We start from the raw sequence: 17,297 nt of genomic DNA, 5'->3' as shown, positions 1-17,297 counted from the left end.
ATTAAAATAAAACAGAATTGAGAGAAGCAGACCAAGAGCATGGGACTTACCAGCATGCAAACAAGCACAGTGCAAGACTGTGGAGCCAGAGGACAAGATACGAGGGAGATGGTCTTCTAGACAAGTGGAAAAGCTTCTTTGACAAGATGGAATCTTCGACTCAATGTGAGCGTTGAGAGCGGAGGCTTGTTTGCTGAGATGCCGGAATCCCTTGTTGACAGCGATAGGGAATACCAAGTCTTTGAAGGAGGCAAAGGTTTTCCCGCAGGGAACTTCCGTCCACGAGAAGACATTCCTCTCTGGCATGTTCTCAAACCAGGTTGCCCCTCGCGGCAAATGCCGAAACCATTGCAGTCGCTGATATAGTGTCATGCTGGGGCATCTTTTGGAAAACTCCTCGAGAGAAGAATATGCCTCCTAGAATTGCATATCCAGCAAGCATTGATATACATGCGATTGCATTTCGAATCGAATATATGCTTTACGCTGGACATATACCCAGTTCCGGCATATGCCGTAATTACGACAAGAAGCGGGTTAGCATATTTGTGGCGTGTTGTGCATAATAACCAAGCATTGTATTGCATGCAACAGTTAGCTCGATCCAGTATCTTATCAAAGATAAGTTTGGCACCTTCCAGATGCCCGTTTTGGGCATATGCATCACCATTGTAGACCACGAGAAAACGTTCTTGGCGTCGATGGTGTCGAACGCTCGCTTGGCATCACTTGCACCAGATTTGCCAGAACAACGTTCTCTCTGCATTCCTTTCGATCTGAAAGGATCTGGTTGTGTATCAAGCGACCCTTTGCCAAGTGGCGACTCACAGTTGCGAAGTCTAAATGAATGCTCTCTCTGGAGCACTCTTTAGAACAGGATTCTAAATCACTACTAAAGCCTTACTTTGATTTGAGCAAAAGATCTATTCTCTTTTGCTCTAGTCTCGCTACCTCATCTTGCATCCCTGCGGAGCAGTGCTTGTAGCGTCCATGTCTTGGCAGAGAGGTGGCGAATGAAGTGATCTCTTTGGTTCCGAGGTGTTTTCCTACAAGAGCCGACCACGCAGGGAAATCCGGCTCGAATGGCATGCTAACTATCAAATCCCGAGCCTCCCGGAGCTTCCCGGTCCATGGTAGATCCTATCCTGTGGATCGGAGCATATGCCCAGTTTGCATATGCCCGATGCTTTGGAGCTCTTGAGAGAAATGCTCCAGTGTGGAGCTTCTCCGACCAACGAGCTCTCTGGTGGGTTGTAACCGGAGTGGGTTCTTCGAGGAGTCGAGGGAATTGTTTCTCGCAATGCAAGACTGTGGATTGGATCCCAATGGCGAGCATTTCCATTGCATGGTTGATCTCTTGTGTCGCGCAAGCCATCAAACATCACCCTCGCCATACGAGATCTCCACCCTTGCCGTACATAGTCACCAGTGCGCTATAAGAGCCCACCGCCCGATCCAAGACTGCCGTACACGCATCGACGGCCGAGACAAATGTGCTCTCATCTCCAGTGTGCGAATATGCCGCCACCACCATGCCACCACGTCACGCTCCAGCATGGCGTCAAAGGCCCGCCTGGCAGCGGCCACGCGTTGAGCACCAAGCTTCATGGGCGCTGCTGCCTCGTCCAGCACCGCCCAAGCCCATGGCCCCCAAAGATACGTGCTGTCCCTGCCTTACTCTCGACTGAGTTGAAACAACTGGCCGTGGTTTCGTCGATGGAGGTGGCGCAGCGATCTCGGCCCACGGATCCTCATCATCGCTCACTTGCGTCTTGCTTGCTTGTCTAGAAACCGTTGCTCCTGCGAAGCAAAGAGGAGAAATGAGAAACGCAGCGGAGGAAAGAGTTGGAGACTCTCTTACCAGTGGTTGTTTGCTCGGGGCCGTTTGTATTCGTATGGGACGGACGAGGTGCCGATGCAATGGGACGCTGTTGCGCGGCTTGTATTCTCGACAGTGATGGAGTTGCTGTGGCAGCTGCCGAGTCTTCCATGTCGTCCCATCCATCTCGTACGCTGTCGAAGAAATCTTCGCTCAAGGGGCGTGGTGATGCTCCACGGATGGAGCAGCGGCAGCAGTGGCGGCGATAGGTTCCGAGGACACGATTGAAAGAGTGCCTGATGTTTGGCTCGGTAGGTCGGGAACTTGGTCTTGAGAGAGCTCACAGCCCAGCTATAGACGACAAGAGATAGTCAGCTTTCAAACGTCATAAGCATTACAAGGACGTACCCGAGAAGCCCTATGTTGCGACAGGGAGAAAACGTTATCTCTCCGTCCTCGAGCTGCTGGTAAGTGATGATTTTTTCTTTTATCAGTTTTCAATGTGCACAATGCGGACAAGCTGCAAGAATGTTTCAGTAGCTTCAAAGGCTTTAGTTCTCACGTCACTGGACATTATTGACAAATAGTGAGGCAACTAGAATAGAAGATGAAAACTTTTTGAAACCTGTCAGCATCGATTGTCAAAGCAACAAGGCTGGAGTAGCAATCTCTACCACATCGTAGTATTGGCTTGTGGCTGTGAGGGCCATAATAACTTATCAAATGAACACATCAGTAACACATTGATTAAAGAAGGACGCATACCAGCACCCCTTGGCAGGAGCAAATCCATCCCTTGGAGCCCTCACCGTGAACGCGTTGATCAAGACTCTTTTTCTTGTCTGCACGAAAAATCTAACTTGATTGGAAGAAACAAAAGAAAGAACTTACAGAGTCGTTAAGAAGGCCGGCAATGTTTCCCAGTAAAATTGTAGTGTTCGTTCGTATCGCAGGTTCTTCGTCAACTTGAAATGCGTCAGACTATAAGGAAAAAAGAAGAGAAAAAGAAACCTGCAATTTCGATAAGAGATCCTCTTTGAGACAACTGCTTTCAGAATGAAGGTTACAATGGTCTTTAACATGGAAAAAGGAAAACAAAAAAACAGTACCTTTGGTGCAAGAATGAGCATTGACTTCAACGTTAGTTCTCGTAGCAGGGCACAAGTGTCCGAAAAACCAGTCGCCAAATGCGGAAAAACCTGCGCAGGCATTTTTAGTTTTTAGATTCGAGCGAGTGCAGAGCTCATCCAAGAGTTAGCATTTCCATACTGATCAATGTTTTGCAATAAACTTGCTCGAATAGCACGGTCGGTCGACGCAAAAAGTTTTACAATAGTCGGCACAACCTGTGAATAAAGAGAGTCAGGAGCTCTACAAGTGTGGAGAAAATGCAGACCGAAACTTTAAAAAAGTAAAAGAAAAATGCAGTACGAGCACATTATGACCTTGGATGTGAGCTCGTCCCCACACAGCTCGAGTAAATACTCCTGGTTCCAGCGTTCCAGCGCAGGCCTGTCGTTGATAGCATGGGTGATAAGAACTGGTTTGTTCGGCCTCTCGAAATCGCGTACAAAGTCATCGACTGAAAGGTGACTTCTACGCTCGATGTTGTCCCTGAAAATCCACTCGTCTTTGATCTCCACACTGGCACAGAGCCAGCTCTGGAACAAGTAGTCCGAATAGAAGTCTTCCACCTAGAAGAACATTACGAGAACCTTAGAACGATGTCAGAAAAGCAGTCATTTAACGTAGTAGTACCTTGACAGGAGAGAAATCCTCTTTCTGGCAAAGAAAAGAAACACAAACTATCAAAACTTTCTTCCAAGAACAAAGTCTCAAAGAGCACGTTACCTTTGTACAAGCCGATCGAGAAGAGAAATCCTAAACTATCAAAACCTTCTTCCAAGAACAAAGTTTTTAAAGAACACCTTACCTTTGTCCAGACGTAAGTCTTTCTCCAGCTTCCTTGCAACAAAAATCCTCCTTTCAGCTCTGCGAGGAGGTGGCTGAAAACATTGAATGCCTTGCTCGAGACGCCCAGATCCTTGGCATCCAGCAGCGCCATCGCTGAGAGAGACTCCCAAGCCCTGGATTGCAGATATTTTGCTTGCCCGTGAAGAGGAGATTCCCCAGTGGCTGGACGGCGGAGTGCCTGGATGCGAATGCGATCCACGCCAGGACTCTCCTCGATTCATTGCTAGCACTGCTGCTACACGAATATGCGATAGAGAATAGAACAAGGTTTAGGGTTTATGTGTGCTATTTGCTATGCAAGTTGAAGCGGCGAGAATGCAACGGCGAGAATGGTTCACAGTCTTGGTTCTTGGCGGGATCGCAACTCTATTGGCCATCTCAAGCCCATCTTGACCGGCGCAATCTCTTTTGTTTCTATGGTATTTGCTCTAACGATTTGGGGAGTTATAAGAGGGAATAGAAACAAAGTGTTGAGTGTTATGATTGTGTGCTATGCAATTTTTAGCACCTTTTTCTGTGCATTTACAGTCCACTCCTTTGCTGTGTTTACGGTGTGAGTGTGCACTAGAATAATTTTTTTCATCATTGTTAAAGCTTTCTTCTTGTTTTGGGTACTTACGGACCCATTTTTCAGATTTATCGAAGTGCTAGCTTTGTTAATGTTCATTAGTTTTGGTGCTATGTTTAGAAAAATAGTGGCAATATTTGAAATTTTTAAATAAGAGGTGAGTTGTTTTGTTTTTCTTGCCGCGGGGCATAATAGTGGCAAGAAAAACAAAACAACTCACCTTTGATTTAAAAATTTCAGATATTGCCACTATTCCTTTAAGCATAGCATTAAACCTAATGAATATTAGCAAAGCTGGTTCCTCGATAAACCCAAAAAATGGATCTGTGAGCACCCAAAACAAGAAAAAAGCTCCAGTAATAATGAAGAAAACTATTCCAGTGCACACCCACACCGTAAATACAACAAATGAGTGGTTTGTAAATGCACAGAAAAGGGTGCTAAAGATTGCATAACACACAATTATAACATTCAACACTTTGTTCCTCTTCCTTTTCGTAACTCCTTACATCTTTAGAACAAATACTAAAGAAACAAGAAAGATTACGCCGGTCAAAATGGGTTTGAGATGGCCAATAGAGTCGCAATCCCACCAAAACCAAGACTATGAACCATTCTCTTCCACTTGTGTTCTATTCTTTATCGCATATTCATGTAGCAATAGCGCTACCGATGAATCGGAGGAAACTCCTGGCATGGCTTGCATTCGCATCCAGGCACTTCGCCGTCCAGCTGTTGGGGAATCTCCTCTTCACAGGCAAGCAAAATATCTGCAATCCAGGGCTTGGGAGTCTCTCTTAGCGATGAGATCGTCAGTGATATTCTGGCGTTGCTGGATGCCAAGGATATGGGCATCTCGAGCAAGGCATTCAATGTTTTCAGCCACCTCCTCGCGGAGCTGAAAGGAGGATTTTTGTTGCAAGGAAGTTGAAGAAAGACTTACATCTCAGCTAGATCAGCTTGGACAAAGGTAAGGTGTTCTTTAAAAACTTTGTTCTTGGAAGAAGGTTTTGATAGTTTTTGCTTCTTTCCATTCAGAAAGAGGATTTCTCTTCTCGATGGGCTTGTACAAAGGTAACGTGCTCTTTGAGACTTTGTTCTTGGAAGAAAGTTTTAATAGTTTGTGTTTCTTTTCTTTGCCAGAAAGAGGATTTCTCTCCCTGTCAGGTACTACTACTTTAAATGACTGCTTTTCTGACATCGTTCTAAGGTTCTCGTAATGTTCTTCTAGGTGGAAGACTTCTATTCGGACTACTTGTTCCAGAGCTGGCTCTGTGCCAGTGTGGAGATCAAAGACGAGTGGATTTCCAGGGACAACATCGAGCGCAGAAGCCACCTTCCACTTTGTACGCGATTTCGAGAGGCCGAACAAACCAGTTCTTATCACCCATGCTATCAACGACAGGCCTGCACTGGAACGCTGGAACCAGGACTATTTACTCGAGCTGTGTGGGGACGTAGACTTTGCTGCTGGTCCAGTTGACATGACGCTTAGCAACTATTTCGTCTATGCGAAGTCCGTGAAAGAAGAGCGGCCTCTCTACCTGTTTGATCCAAAGTTCTGGGAGAAAGTTCAGCAACTGGCTGCCGACTATGAAGTTCCTGTCTACTTCAGGGAGGACCTTTTCTCGATACTGGGGAAGGAGAGGCCCGACTATCGGTGGCTTATACTCGGGCCTGCAAGGTCTAGCTCCTCGTTTCATATTGATCCTAACAGCACTTCGGCTTGGAACGCAGAAAGGTTCCAAGAAGTGGATCCTGTATCCTCCGGGTGGTGTTCCTCCTGGTGTTCATCCCAGCCCGGATGGAGTGGACGTAGCAACTCCAGTGTCCATCACTGAATGGTTTGTGAACTTCTATCACGAGACAAAGCGGGGCAAGCATAAACCGGTGGAGTGCGTTTGCAAAGCAGGCGAAGTCGTTTCCATACCAAACGGCTGGTGGCACATTGTTATACATCTGGAAGACCCGATCGCCATCACGCAGAACTACGTTAGCAGGTATTTCTGGTGTATTCGACGTAGCTGATGGAGCGCGATTTCCGCAGAGTTGTAGAAATGCGAGTGGAATCTATGGGTACCAGCTTGGAAATCCCAAAGTCCGCTACGTTGGCCGTGAGCTTTTCGTCCAACAAGATGTTCGAGGATTTCATGTCCCGGTGATATATCGGTGGAGAAGCTGCAAAGATGAAGGTACGTAAGAGCCACTACTGTCTCCGTTGCAATCTCTTAAACGGTTTTTCCACGATAATGTATCTCCTCGTCTGTGCAGATGCTCACCTCTCGTGGTCTACGAGTTCGTGCCCAGAGTACTTCTCTTTCTATGCAACATCCCAGCATCTCGACAAGATCTCTGTGGAATGCGAAACCTCGTTCAGAAACTGTTGAATGCGAGGGGCATCGCCGTTGTTGGCTCCACCGTGGTGCTGTCGTCCAGTTTACCCTTGTAGACTGTGCCAAAGCTGCCAGTGCCTAGCTTGAGATCGCTTCTGAAGCACTTGGTTGCTCTCCCCATCTCTTCTGCCCAGGTAAAGATTCTTGAGTTTTCTTTGAAAATGGCTTGAAGGTGTCTCAAGTTTCTAGTGCCTGGCAGTGCGGACAATTTCGGCCGGAACTTCCAGAGAAAAAAATCCAACAATGAGAAGAGCTGGTGCTGATGATCAACGTGGAAGACACGTTTAAAGAGCAAGCTCTCTTCTCTGAGTCACGAGCTTACCGGGAAGGAGAATAACGTATCGCTTTATCGCGCAGCCACCAGTCAAGATACCATTTCCTTCGTACCCCGAGAAACACTTGCAACGAAATGACGTTCCTTCGTTGATGCAGGGTGCACACGATCCGAGGCTGAGTATGTTTCCAAGCGCGCAGAGAATCAGAACGCCAAGAAGGTGCAAAAGCACAAAAAGCTGAAGAAGGAGCTCGATCCTCAAGTAAGTTTCATAGCTACCTTTCTTTTAGAAAACAGAGTTTCTTTCAGAAACCTGAAGAGCAGAAGGTAGAGAACGAGGATGGTTCCAGTGGCAGCCATAGCCAGAGTGGTGGAGGACAGGAGAGCAACGGTCGCAGGAAACAGGGCTTCAGTTACCTCGAGAGGGTGAGGAACGAATATGAAAGGACGGAAAAGGAGGTGGAGGAGGAAAATGAGCAAGCTACTTAATAGCTTAAGCAAGAAAAGCTAATCACAATATTCCAAAATTATTCTAGGCACGGCTCGCGAATGTCATGCGGTATATACCCCTCGTCAACGTGCTTTTCTGGTGCAGCAAAAGGGTCAGCTCCTGGTATGGAACAAGAACAAGAACAGCTGCAGGATCATCCGCATCCTCATCGCTTGCCACTGGAAGACCAGAGCCAGTGACGGTGGACCACTCGTGGCACTGTGGAGCATGCGCCGGCAGCTCATCGTCTTGGATGTCTCGACTGGCATGGCTTGCATCTGTCCATCTCCACCAGAGCTTGTGACCAGCTCCTCCTCGTCCTTGGTCTTGAGCACATCTGCACTTGGATCCAGCCTTGACAAGTTCCAGCTCCTGGTTGTCTATAGCGATTCACCTTTGGCCCCCCAGCACAGCTTTCTCATCACTTCTGCTATCTTCGATTCAACAACTGGGATGTGGAGAGTTAAGTCTCGTTATTCTCCTGGATTCACTGGTCGCGAGACCACCGTGTATGGTGACTCTCGGTGGCCTGGATACAGTGCACTGGCGGGTGGCTTTCTTCATGTCATGTTTTGTGAGCCCTCTTCCTGGTGGAACACACCGTGCGTGAGATATGATTTGGAAAGGGATGAGTGGTGCAGGGAACCAGTGTGGACGGTCAAATGGAGTCAAGGCCAGGTCAAGAACATGAGAGTGCATTCCTCGGAAGAGACATGGCGGATTAACGCTGATGGCCTACCTCAAGACTTGGTTAATATTCAGCCGCCACTGGAAGCGGGTGTGGCTAACATTACACGGCGCTCGGATGGCGTCTTTCTTTATGCCTTCTTTACTTGCCAGGGATGCGTGAAGATTGTTTACATCCATGATTTTGAGGCTGGAATTTGGTATGCTCATCGCTATCGAAGGTTGAGGGACTTGCTTAAACTGAAGCCAGTCAAGTCACTTGATTATAATCATGGAGAGAATGTTGATGGCCAGAAGTGGTCCAATCTGCCTACTGACCTTCTGCAGCAAGTCGCGCAACTCTTGTGCACTGTCAGGGATATTAGATCACTGAGCATGGTATGCCACAACTGGCGCAGGACAGGCCACAAGCGATATCAAGAGCCCGCCCTTGTCTTCTGGAACAAGAAACACAGCGAGTTATGCTTCTTTAGGTCCGATAAAGGCTGGTCAAGGATGATCAGAGACAAGAACTTTGCCCACCGTGCTCCCTTAATCACACACGGTCCCCTCTTAATCTCGTGGGAGGGGAGCACCTTGTATGTTACCAACGTTCTCAAGAAAATCTTCTCGACAAAACGAGTAATGGCTCCGAGTCCGGAAATGGGACGTATCCTCAGGGTTGCATGCATAAGTCAAGAAAAGCTGCTGGTCATTTTCTTCACTGAGTTAAAGGAGGTAGCTCCTGCAGTGGTTAGCTTCAATAATTCAACTCGTCCACAGTGGCAAGTTGGAAATTCTCGCAGGGGCATTGCTACATTGACACCGGTGGAGACTTTCTTTAATGAGCGGAGCCTACCATGGCCTCCAGCTGATGAAAGTGGCGCTAGGGACGCTGAGAATGTCATCCTGCTTGGGTCATATGCATACTTCATGCTGAATAGGGTGGTAGCATCCCAGAGGCAGACGGTTTTTCAATACAACTGGGAAAGTGATGAGTGGGTTTCTCAGGAGCAAGTTCAAACCTCATGCCGTGACTGCCATGACTTCTGCGCATACAGCTATCAGTTTCACGTAAAATCTCCACTCATTCAACTGAATGGACGACCGGCAATCGTGCGACCCACAATGGAAATCTGGTTTCTGGCCGACCCTGGCGGAAAATGCATCGCCAAGATTCCCCAGGAGACATGGGAAAAACTGATTCAAGTGTTAGACACTTCATATGAATACACTTATATATGGGCAGTGGGTAACATTACAGCTCCGAGAATTGTCGTCGTCTCCGTACACCAGTGTACCACCTCGGTTCATATGGTGTGCAGCATCAGGAATACTCTAGTGGCCATCATTGTTTGGGAGTTTGTACTGGGTTTGTGGGATGTCATCCCCTACTCCAACAGGGAAGATCGGCTGTGGCTCAAGTCCAAGTATTTTGCCGTTTGCTTGGAGCAGAACAGCGTGGTTATGAAGCACTTGCTAAGAAGATCATGGTTTGACTTCCTGACCGTACCTTGGCACTTGAGAAGCAGGGACAGACGTTTTATAGAGCTGTACATTTTGTCAAGGGAGATGGAGATATGAATCTCTTGAATATGTATACATTTTCATCCTCGTCACAATCCAACGATTTGCATGAAAGTTTGAAAGTGAAGAACGTTTAAACTTAAAAACGAGCCAATTTTCTGACGAATCGCAATGGACGCGTTTGCGGCAGGGAAATCTCAGCCTCTTATCACCAGTCGTCAATCACATTTTAGTTTTTCTGTTGCCAAACAAAAATAAGAAACTGCTTCAAGTTAGTAAAGTACCTATAGAGCAGCACTCTAACTGAACCTGAGAAACGACCAAATGCAAAGGTAGAGAGCAAAGGTGGACAGCAGTGGTGGTGGACTTTAAGTCCCTCTTCTTAAGGCTGAGAGAAAGAAGAATGGCAACTTTTTGCCCAGGAAAACATACAAGGAGAAAGATGTTTAAGAAACTACTGCTTTGCCATATTTATTTCTCATTGGATGATGTATATGTATTTGATTGATTAATTTGTTCTTTTCTTTAAAAGAAAGCAAATAAGAGAAATCTGACTCTCACGTACTTGCGACAAAGGCTTTCGATCATGGTCCTCGGCTGATTTAGTATCTCGCCGCCTTAAGCAGCTGCTAGAAAGGCAAAAATAAAGAATGTTAGATCTTCGACAAACTAGAGAATCGGTTCGGATTTTACACTGAAACTTGCCTTGTACATCTTCTGCTAGGAACGTCATAAAGGTCAGAAAATAGACAAGGAAAAATTATTTCCAACGCAGTGTTAGGCTCGACCTCTAGGAGATCTTCCTCGTAATATCTCCCGCCCGATTGGCCACATCCACCCGCTGCCAAGGCCGAAGCATTTTCCAAAGCTTAAAGATGATCTATCATTCATACTGACGGTCTCAAAACCAGGCAAATGTTCGACGTAACGATCCAAGCAGCAGTAGGAAGCAAAGTTCTAGCTCGAGAATGGTAAGTCACAATCTTTTCAGCTCTTTTACAGTCATTTCTTTGGCGTGCAGGATTTCTGCTTTGAGAAGGAATGTGTTGGCAAAAGTGCTATCGAGGCGACATGACACGAAAGAGGCAATAGGAAGGGAAGATCCCTGGAGTTGATACTCCTCAGGATCTTCATGAGGTAACGGCTTTCGATGTTGCATGAATCTCTGTTGTTGCTAGACGACTCTAAGATCTGACGTAAAGAAAGCAAAAAAAATGTCCAGGGATAAATCCGAGCAAGAAGCAAAGCATCACCTTCTTCCATCACATATAGTACGAGCACCCAACCTGCTCTGCATGGTTCATGTCGTCTGCCCGAAAGTCCAATTGGCCGGCCAGCTTTTCCCGAGGCCCTGTAAAAAAGTGTGAAGAGCTTATTTACATTCCAGCAGCCTTTCTAAGATGGAGCAGGCCGGGGGCCCAGAGTTACTCGTCTTCGTTTTGGAGAGTGTTCTCTTATTTCCCTTGCTTCTCCTTTTTTTCTCTTGTTCTTCAGTCGTGAGATTCATGAGTTGAGTAAACACGCGACGCCGCAGCTACCTGGGAGATCGGGATCGAGATCTGTTAGCAGCGGAGAGACGCGCACACGAGGAGGAAGAACTGTATATATATATATCTGTATATGATTGTGTACATATACATAAAGCAACTACTGCCACATCATCTCTACCTCTAACACTCCCACTCACGATCAGGCGACTGATCCAAGTCTGAATCTAAGCCTGAATCGTGCCTAGCTAGTCTGAGATGATGAGCATGGAGAGCTGATGGTAAAAGCATATGAAAAACTCATCAATCAACTACCCAAAACTTGGTTCTTGGTCTTGTTCTTGCTTGCACACTCTTTGCTTCTTGCTATGGCTTCAATCTTGCCTCTAGCATGTGGTCTTGGCCGTGAACTGCCAGGCTCCCACTTCTCTGCGACTAGGCACTTGAATCTCCATAAGCATCCTTCCCAATTGCTGGAAATTCCTGCAAAGAATTGCTATGCAATGTTCTTGAATCTTGACCCAATTCTTGATGTGGGTTGTTGAAATCTCTCAATCTCCCACTGGCTTTGTTCTCTACTTGCTGCTGCTTGTTGCTCAGCACCTGTACACAGCCTGGTGCCTTGGTGCAACGCCTCAAGCGTCCCAAACATTGCAAGAGGGATTGCAATCGGGAGGCTCATCCTCCTCCTCATCACTAGCCTCCTGGCCAGCAAGCGCCATTCTCAGGATCAAGGAGCCAATTGCTCCGATACCATGTTAGCAGCGGAGAGACGCGCACACGAGGAGGAAGAACTATCGGGATGGAGATCTCGTGTTGACTTTTTGTTTTTGAGGAGCCCAGCAACATGCAATAGACGGATTGTCCCACCACTCAACAGACCATCTCATTTCTTCCCCCACATAGATTCGTTGTGGGAAAAAATAAGCGTTGCTGTTCATCCCAACTCCATAATCGGGATTATACCAGCCAGGAAGATAATCCACCTTGTCCCACACTCCTTTAGCAATCGCTTTTCTATAATGTCCAATACACAAATCCAGTAACACCATAGAAGAAAATCGAGGCATGGGTGGCTGAGGTGCATGTTGTACACGTGTTTTTTAAATCCACTTGCTGGACAGACTGGGACGGCGAGTCGAGAAGCTGCACAAGCGCAAACTAAGTTTGCATCACCGTGCACTGTAGCCCCCAATCTCCGCTCGAGTTTGAAGCATCGTGAACAACCTTGGCTGCCAAAGATGTTGGTCAGAATCCTCAAAAGTTCACGAGCACAAAAAGAATCTGGTGAAGACTACTTAGGCTTGTTGGCTCAACAGTGTGAAGTCGGGGGTGTCACTGGTATTGATCTAAAGAGGCTGACATTCCCTGTGGCATGCTGATGAGAACTCTGCCGATCACCTGGCTTCTATCCAAGCTTTCAAAGTACTCACCTCCATGAGTGGAACCACTGCACCATATATCGCCCTTGTCCAAGAGATGATCGAGAGCAGCGGCCTCATCGTCACTAAGTCATTAAGCTTGCATTTGAAAGAATGTGGGCTTGAGTGTGGATTTATTCTCGGCTTATGTGTTGATGGCAGGAATGTACAAGACGTTGAGAGTCATCTTTAGAGTGCTGAGCTCAATATTCACCTTGTGAGAATTGTCTGGCACTAAAAATATAAGCGCACTGATTGCCACAGGGAGATCATTCACCAAGAGAAATGGGAGTCCTTTCACAGGAATTAAGCTTGGCTAGAGAACAAGCATTGAAACCTCTAGAAATGGGTTTTTATGCACCAAAATAAAAAAAACATTAAAAGTGATTAAATTTTTTTGTAATTCACACTTACACATGCACTACAATAGAAAAAAAAGTGTGTTTAAATTTGCACAAAATAAATAATCACAACACTTTAAATGAAATAAATAAACAAACAAACAAAATTTTGAAAGTCAAATAAGTGATAAATTTAGATATTAATAAAAACTAAGACTGTGGGGGATTATTACTACTTTAGCTTGTATAATGGTAGCATAAAAATAAGACAATGCAACACTAAAATTCATTTTTCAGGTTTAATTAAAACTTTTAAAGTTTTTTCTATTTATTTATAATGTGCAGATTGTGCTGTTTGGAAAGAAGTGAAACAAATACACTCAAAGTGGTCATTTAAAAAAACATTTAACAAATATTTTCTAAAGTTGTAAAATCACTAACTATAATATTAATAGATTTGATTTCAAAGGTATTTTATAGTTTATGAGATTTATAATATTTTTAATTTTTTTTAACTATCGGTAATCAACCATAAATAAAAGGTAGAAAAAAGTACATTCAATATGATTTAATATTTGTAATATTTTTAACATATTTTATTTTTTTGGATTTATATGCTATTTATTTAAGTTGTTTATATTATTCAAACAAAAAAAATTTAAGTTCAAATTAACACTAAAGTTTTTGCACTATTACATAAATTGTGCATAAAAGTAAAAAAAGGCAATAATAGAAATATCAGCTTTAAATGAATATTTGAACTATAATATTTAATATTTAAATGCAAATTTAGTAAAAAATATAATATGTTGCGAAGATTTCTTAGAACTCTTTTTAAAAAAGTACTTTCAATATTGATAGAATAACTTCATGTAAAATTTTTGTTTTTTATTAGAATGTTTAATGAGTATTTTTACTCATTAGTTTTGGGGTCATTCACCATGTTTAGTCTCGGTTCTTGGCGGGATTGCGACTCTATCGGCCATCTCAAACCCATCTTTACTGGCATAATATTTTAATCTCGATAAAGAACTAAGGTTGTGAAGGAGCATGATGTAACTATTTATAATGGTCAAATACTGTAAAAGAATTATTTTAGTTAAATTGTTACCTTTTATATTAATTGTGTATTATTACAAATTTTTAGTTATAACGAATTTTATTGTTACTTTCAACTATCTATATATAAATAAAATTATACTATAAAGGAAAGTCATTTAAGAGATGTTACTATTTTTATATAGCTACAGTGTGTTTGAGCTTTGTTTCTTTTTAATTAGCAGCAAAATTTAAATAAAGGTATTTTTATATAATTTAATATTTGTAATACTTATAATATAAATTTTTTTTTTAGTTGTTAGTGTTTATATGCACAATTGAGATTGTAAAATATTCAAATTCAATTTAACACCAAATTTTTACATTATTACATAAATTATGCATAAAAGTTAAAAAGGAAATACTATAAATGTCAGTTTTAAATGAATATGTGAATTATTGTACTCAAAATTTAAGTGCAAATTTAGTAAAAAACATAATTTGTTGCAAAGATTTTCTAAATTTCTTTTAAAAATAAAAATACTTTTAACATTAATAAAATATTTTTAAGAAATTTTTTTTATTAAAATGTTTGATTAAATATTTTATTATAAAGACTTAATGGTATAAAAGGAGTACAAACTTTAAGCATCTTTTATCCCCGTGGGGAAGTTTTTCATGGTGCAAGAGGCGGCAAGAAGAAGACGAGGAAGAAAAAAGATGCCAAGATTTGTGTAGCTATTCTAGTGATGAATCGGAGGATCCTGGAGTTGAGAGCCCTGGTGTGGAATTTGGGCTCGCATTCGCATCCAAGCACCGCGCCATCTAGCCGCTGGGGAATCTCCTCTTCACGGGCAAGCAAAATATTCGTGATCCAGGGCTTGGGAGTCTCCAGCGTCTCAGCGATGAGATCGTCAGTGATATTCTGGCGCTGCTGGATGCCAAGGATCTGGCTCGGTCGGGCGTCTCGAGCGAGGCATTCTATGTTTTCAGGAAGCGCTGTGTGGCGGAATTTGGTCCTCGCGGAGCTGAAAGGAGGATTTTTTTTTCCAAGGAAGCTGGAGAAAGACTTACGTCTCAGCTCGATCGGCTTGGACAAAGGTAAGTTGTTCTTTGAGAACTTTGTTCTTGGAAGAAGGTTTTGATTTGTTTCTTTCCATTCAGGAAGAGGATTTCTCTTACGTCTCAGCTCGATCGGCTTGTACTAGGGTGAAGTGTTCTTTGAGACTTTGTTCTTGGAAGAAGGTTTTGATAGTTTTTGCTTCTTTCCATTCAGGAAGAAGATTTCTCTTACGTCTCAGCCCGATCGGCTTGTAAGAAGGTAAAGTGTTCTTTGAGACTTTGTTCTTGGAAGAAAGTTTTGATAGTTACCTTATACGACAAGTTCAAATCCAGGTACGAGGAGCTTCGTCCCGGGTCTCTAGAACAGCTCTGGAACGAGATAAACGCTCGGGAGTCTCAAACTTTGAGCGGCCTGTTTGGGAAAGTATAACTTCTGGCGGTGGTTTTGGATTCAATTTCGGCAGTTGAGAGGTAAAGATTCGAAGACATTATGTTTTTGGAGTTCATTGTTTTCTCTTGCAGTTATGGAGACAAACAAAGAATATTGCAAAAGTTTGTTAGAAACTTCTTACTCCATAAGGATTTGCATTGCCTTTTTAAGCTCTTAAAGAACAAACTTCATTGTCGGCCTGCTACTTCCGTCGAACTGTAAGCTCAGAGCTGCCAAGTTTGCAACTTTTGCAACGCACTCCAGCATTTCTGGAGTTCTAGCATCCAACCTCTTGTCGATCAACTCGCTGATGGCTCCTCTTTGTATGACGCTCATTGCAAATGTGGACAGGTTTTTATCTGAAGCACAGCGAGAGAAGTCTACAGGCATCTGACCTGTTATTAGCTCCAAGATGACTACTCCAAAGCTGTAAACGTCGCTCTTATCTGTAAGCTGATAGCTTTGCTGGTACTATCTATGTAACCCAGTGTTCCATGCAGAGTTGTGGAAATGTGAGTGGAATCTATGGGTACCAGCTTGGAAATCCCAAAGTCCGCTACTTTGGCCGTGAGCTTTTCGTCCAACAAGATGTTGGAGGATTTGACGTCCCGGTGATATATCAGTGGAGAAGCTGCAAAGTGAAGGTACGTAAGAGCCACTGCTGTCTCTGTCGCAATTCTTAAACGGTTTTTCCACGATAACGTATCTCCTCGTTTGTGCAGATGCTCGTACAGTGTTCCTCTTGGCACGAACTCGTAGACCACGAGAGGTACTTCGCTTTCTACGCAACATCCCATCACCTTGACGAGATTTCTGTGTTTCACTTTGGAGAGGATGGTAACCTCGTTTAGAAACTGTTGAATGCGAGGGGCATTGCCGTTGTTGGCTTTCTTGATGGCCACCGTGGTGCCCCCTTGTAGACTGCCAAAGCTGCCAGTAGCTTGAGGTCGCTTCTGAAGCACTTGGTTGTTCCCCCCATCTCTCCCCAGGTAAAGATGCTTGAGTTTTCTTTGAAAAAGTTTCTAGTGCCTGGCAGTGCGGACAATTTCGGCCGGAACTTCCAGAGAACAAATCCAAAAATGAGAAGAGCTGGTGCTGATGATCAACGTGGAAGACACGTTTAAAGAGCAAGCTCTGTTCTCTAAGTCACGAGCTTATCGCTTTATCGCGCAGCCACCAGTCAAGGATCGTGTGCAACGAAGGAACATCATTTCGTTGCAAGTGTTTCGCGGGGTACGAAGGAAATGGTACCCGAGGCTACAGTGATCAACCAGGGAAAAGAAACCGCAGCTGAGTATGTTTCCAAGTGCGCAGAGAAGAAACGGGAGTTTTATCAGAACGCCAAGAAGGTGCAAAAGTATAAGAAGAGGCTGAAGGAGCTCGATCCTCAAGTTTTGTAGGTACCTCTCTTTTAGAAAACGTAGTTTCTTTTAGAAACCTGAAGAGCCAGAAGGTAGAGAACGAAGATGGTGCCAGTGCCAGCCATAGCCAGAGTGGTGGAAGACAGGAGAGCAACTTCAGCTCCATCGAGAGGTTGAGGAACGAGTGTGAGATGAAGCAGAAGCCGCGAAGGAAGAGCGAGCAAAGGAAACTGCGGCAAGGCAGCAGGCTCGAGAGGAATCCGAACCAACGCCAAGATGTTAAAGAAAACTAGCCATGAAATTCCTAGTGGTACTTCATCACAAAAGGCATTGTCTATTAAAGCTTGTTTGCTTAAGCAAAACAACCTAATCACAAAAATGTCATGCGGAGATAAAGGGTTGGCGCAGCAAAAGGGAAAAGGCATGGATTCGGTTGAGCTCCTGCA

The 17,297-nt window shown here is 44.2% G+C and overlaps 1 protein-coding gene and 2 pseudogenes across 2 annotated transcripts; 1 reads left to right on the top strand and 2 right to left on the bottom strand.

Annotated features, from left to right (window-relative positions):
- Nucleotides 1-2,543: 2,543 nt before the first annotated feature.
- Nucleotides 2,544-4,255, bottom strand: LOC9647679 (F-box protein At5g06550). 2 transcript variants are annotated; one of them, XM_024685186.1, is made up of 8 exons: nt 3,753-4,255; nt 3,578-3,601; nt 3,265-3,513; nt 3,089-3,165; nt 2,929-3,018; nt 2,831-2,864; nt 2,711-2,784; nt 2,544-2,661 (listed from the first exon to the last, which is right to left on the bottom strand). In XM_024685186.1, exons 1-5 carry the CDS (start codon nt 3,882-3,884, stop codon nt 2,961-2,963), a joined length of 540 nt encoding a protein of 179 aa, XP_024540954.1. In that variant the 5' UTR covers nt 3,885-4,255; the 3' UTR covers nt 2,544-2,661; nt 2,711-2,784; nt 2,831-2,864; nt 2,929-2,960. The 2 variants fall into 2 exon arrangements, with proteins under 2 accessions (XP_024540954.1, XP_024540955.1); XM_024685187.1 differs by lacking the exon at nt 2,544-2,661 and having other exon boundaries at nt 2,706-2,784.
- A 778-nt stretch (nt 4,256-5,033) lies between these two features.
- On the top strand, nt 5,034-7,567 carry LOC112349955 (annotated as a pseudogene).
- An 8,097-nt stretch (nt 7,568-15,664) lies between these two features.
- Nucleotides 15,665-17,276, bottom strand: LOC9647677 (annotated as a pseudogene).
- Nucleotides 17,277-17,297: the final 21 nt, after the last annotated feature.

This window comes from Selaginella moellendorffii, unplaced genomic scaffold (assembly GCF_000143415.4).
Source record: "Selaginella moellendorffii unplaced genomic scaffold, v1.0 SELMOscaffold_44, whole genome shotgun sequence".
Classification (NCBI taxonomy): Eukaryota; Viridiplantae; Streptophyta; class Lycopodiopsida; order Selaginellales; family Selaginellaceae; genus Selaginella; species Selaginella moellendorffii.
Note: the sequence above shows the minus strand (reverse complement) of the source record. Positions and strands in the feature narration are given on the sequence as shown.

Bases quoted from the DNA above. Each gene is read 5' to 3' on its own strand.
- LOC9647679 (XM_024685186.1), bottom strand. From the start codon at position 3,884: ATGGCGCTGCTGGATGCCAAGGATCTGGGCGTCTCGAGCAAGGCATTC. The intron at 3,602-3,752 runs GTAAGGTGTTCT...TTTCTTTGCCAG, and splicing joins AGACTTACGTCTGGACAAAG to AAAGAGGATTTCTCTCCTGT. The intron at 3,166-3,264 runs GTCATAATGTGC...CTTTATTCACAG, and splicing joins GGGACGAGCTCACATCCAAG to GTTGTGCCGACTATTGTAAA.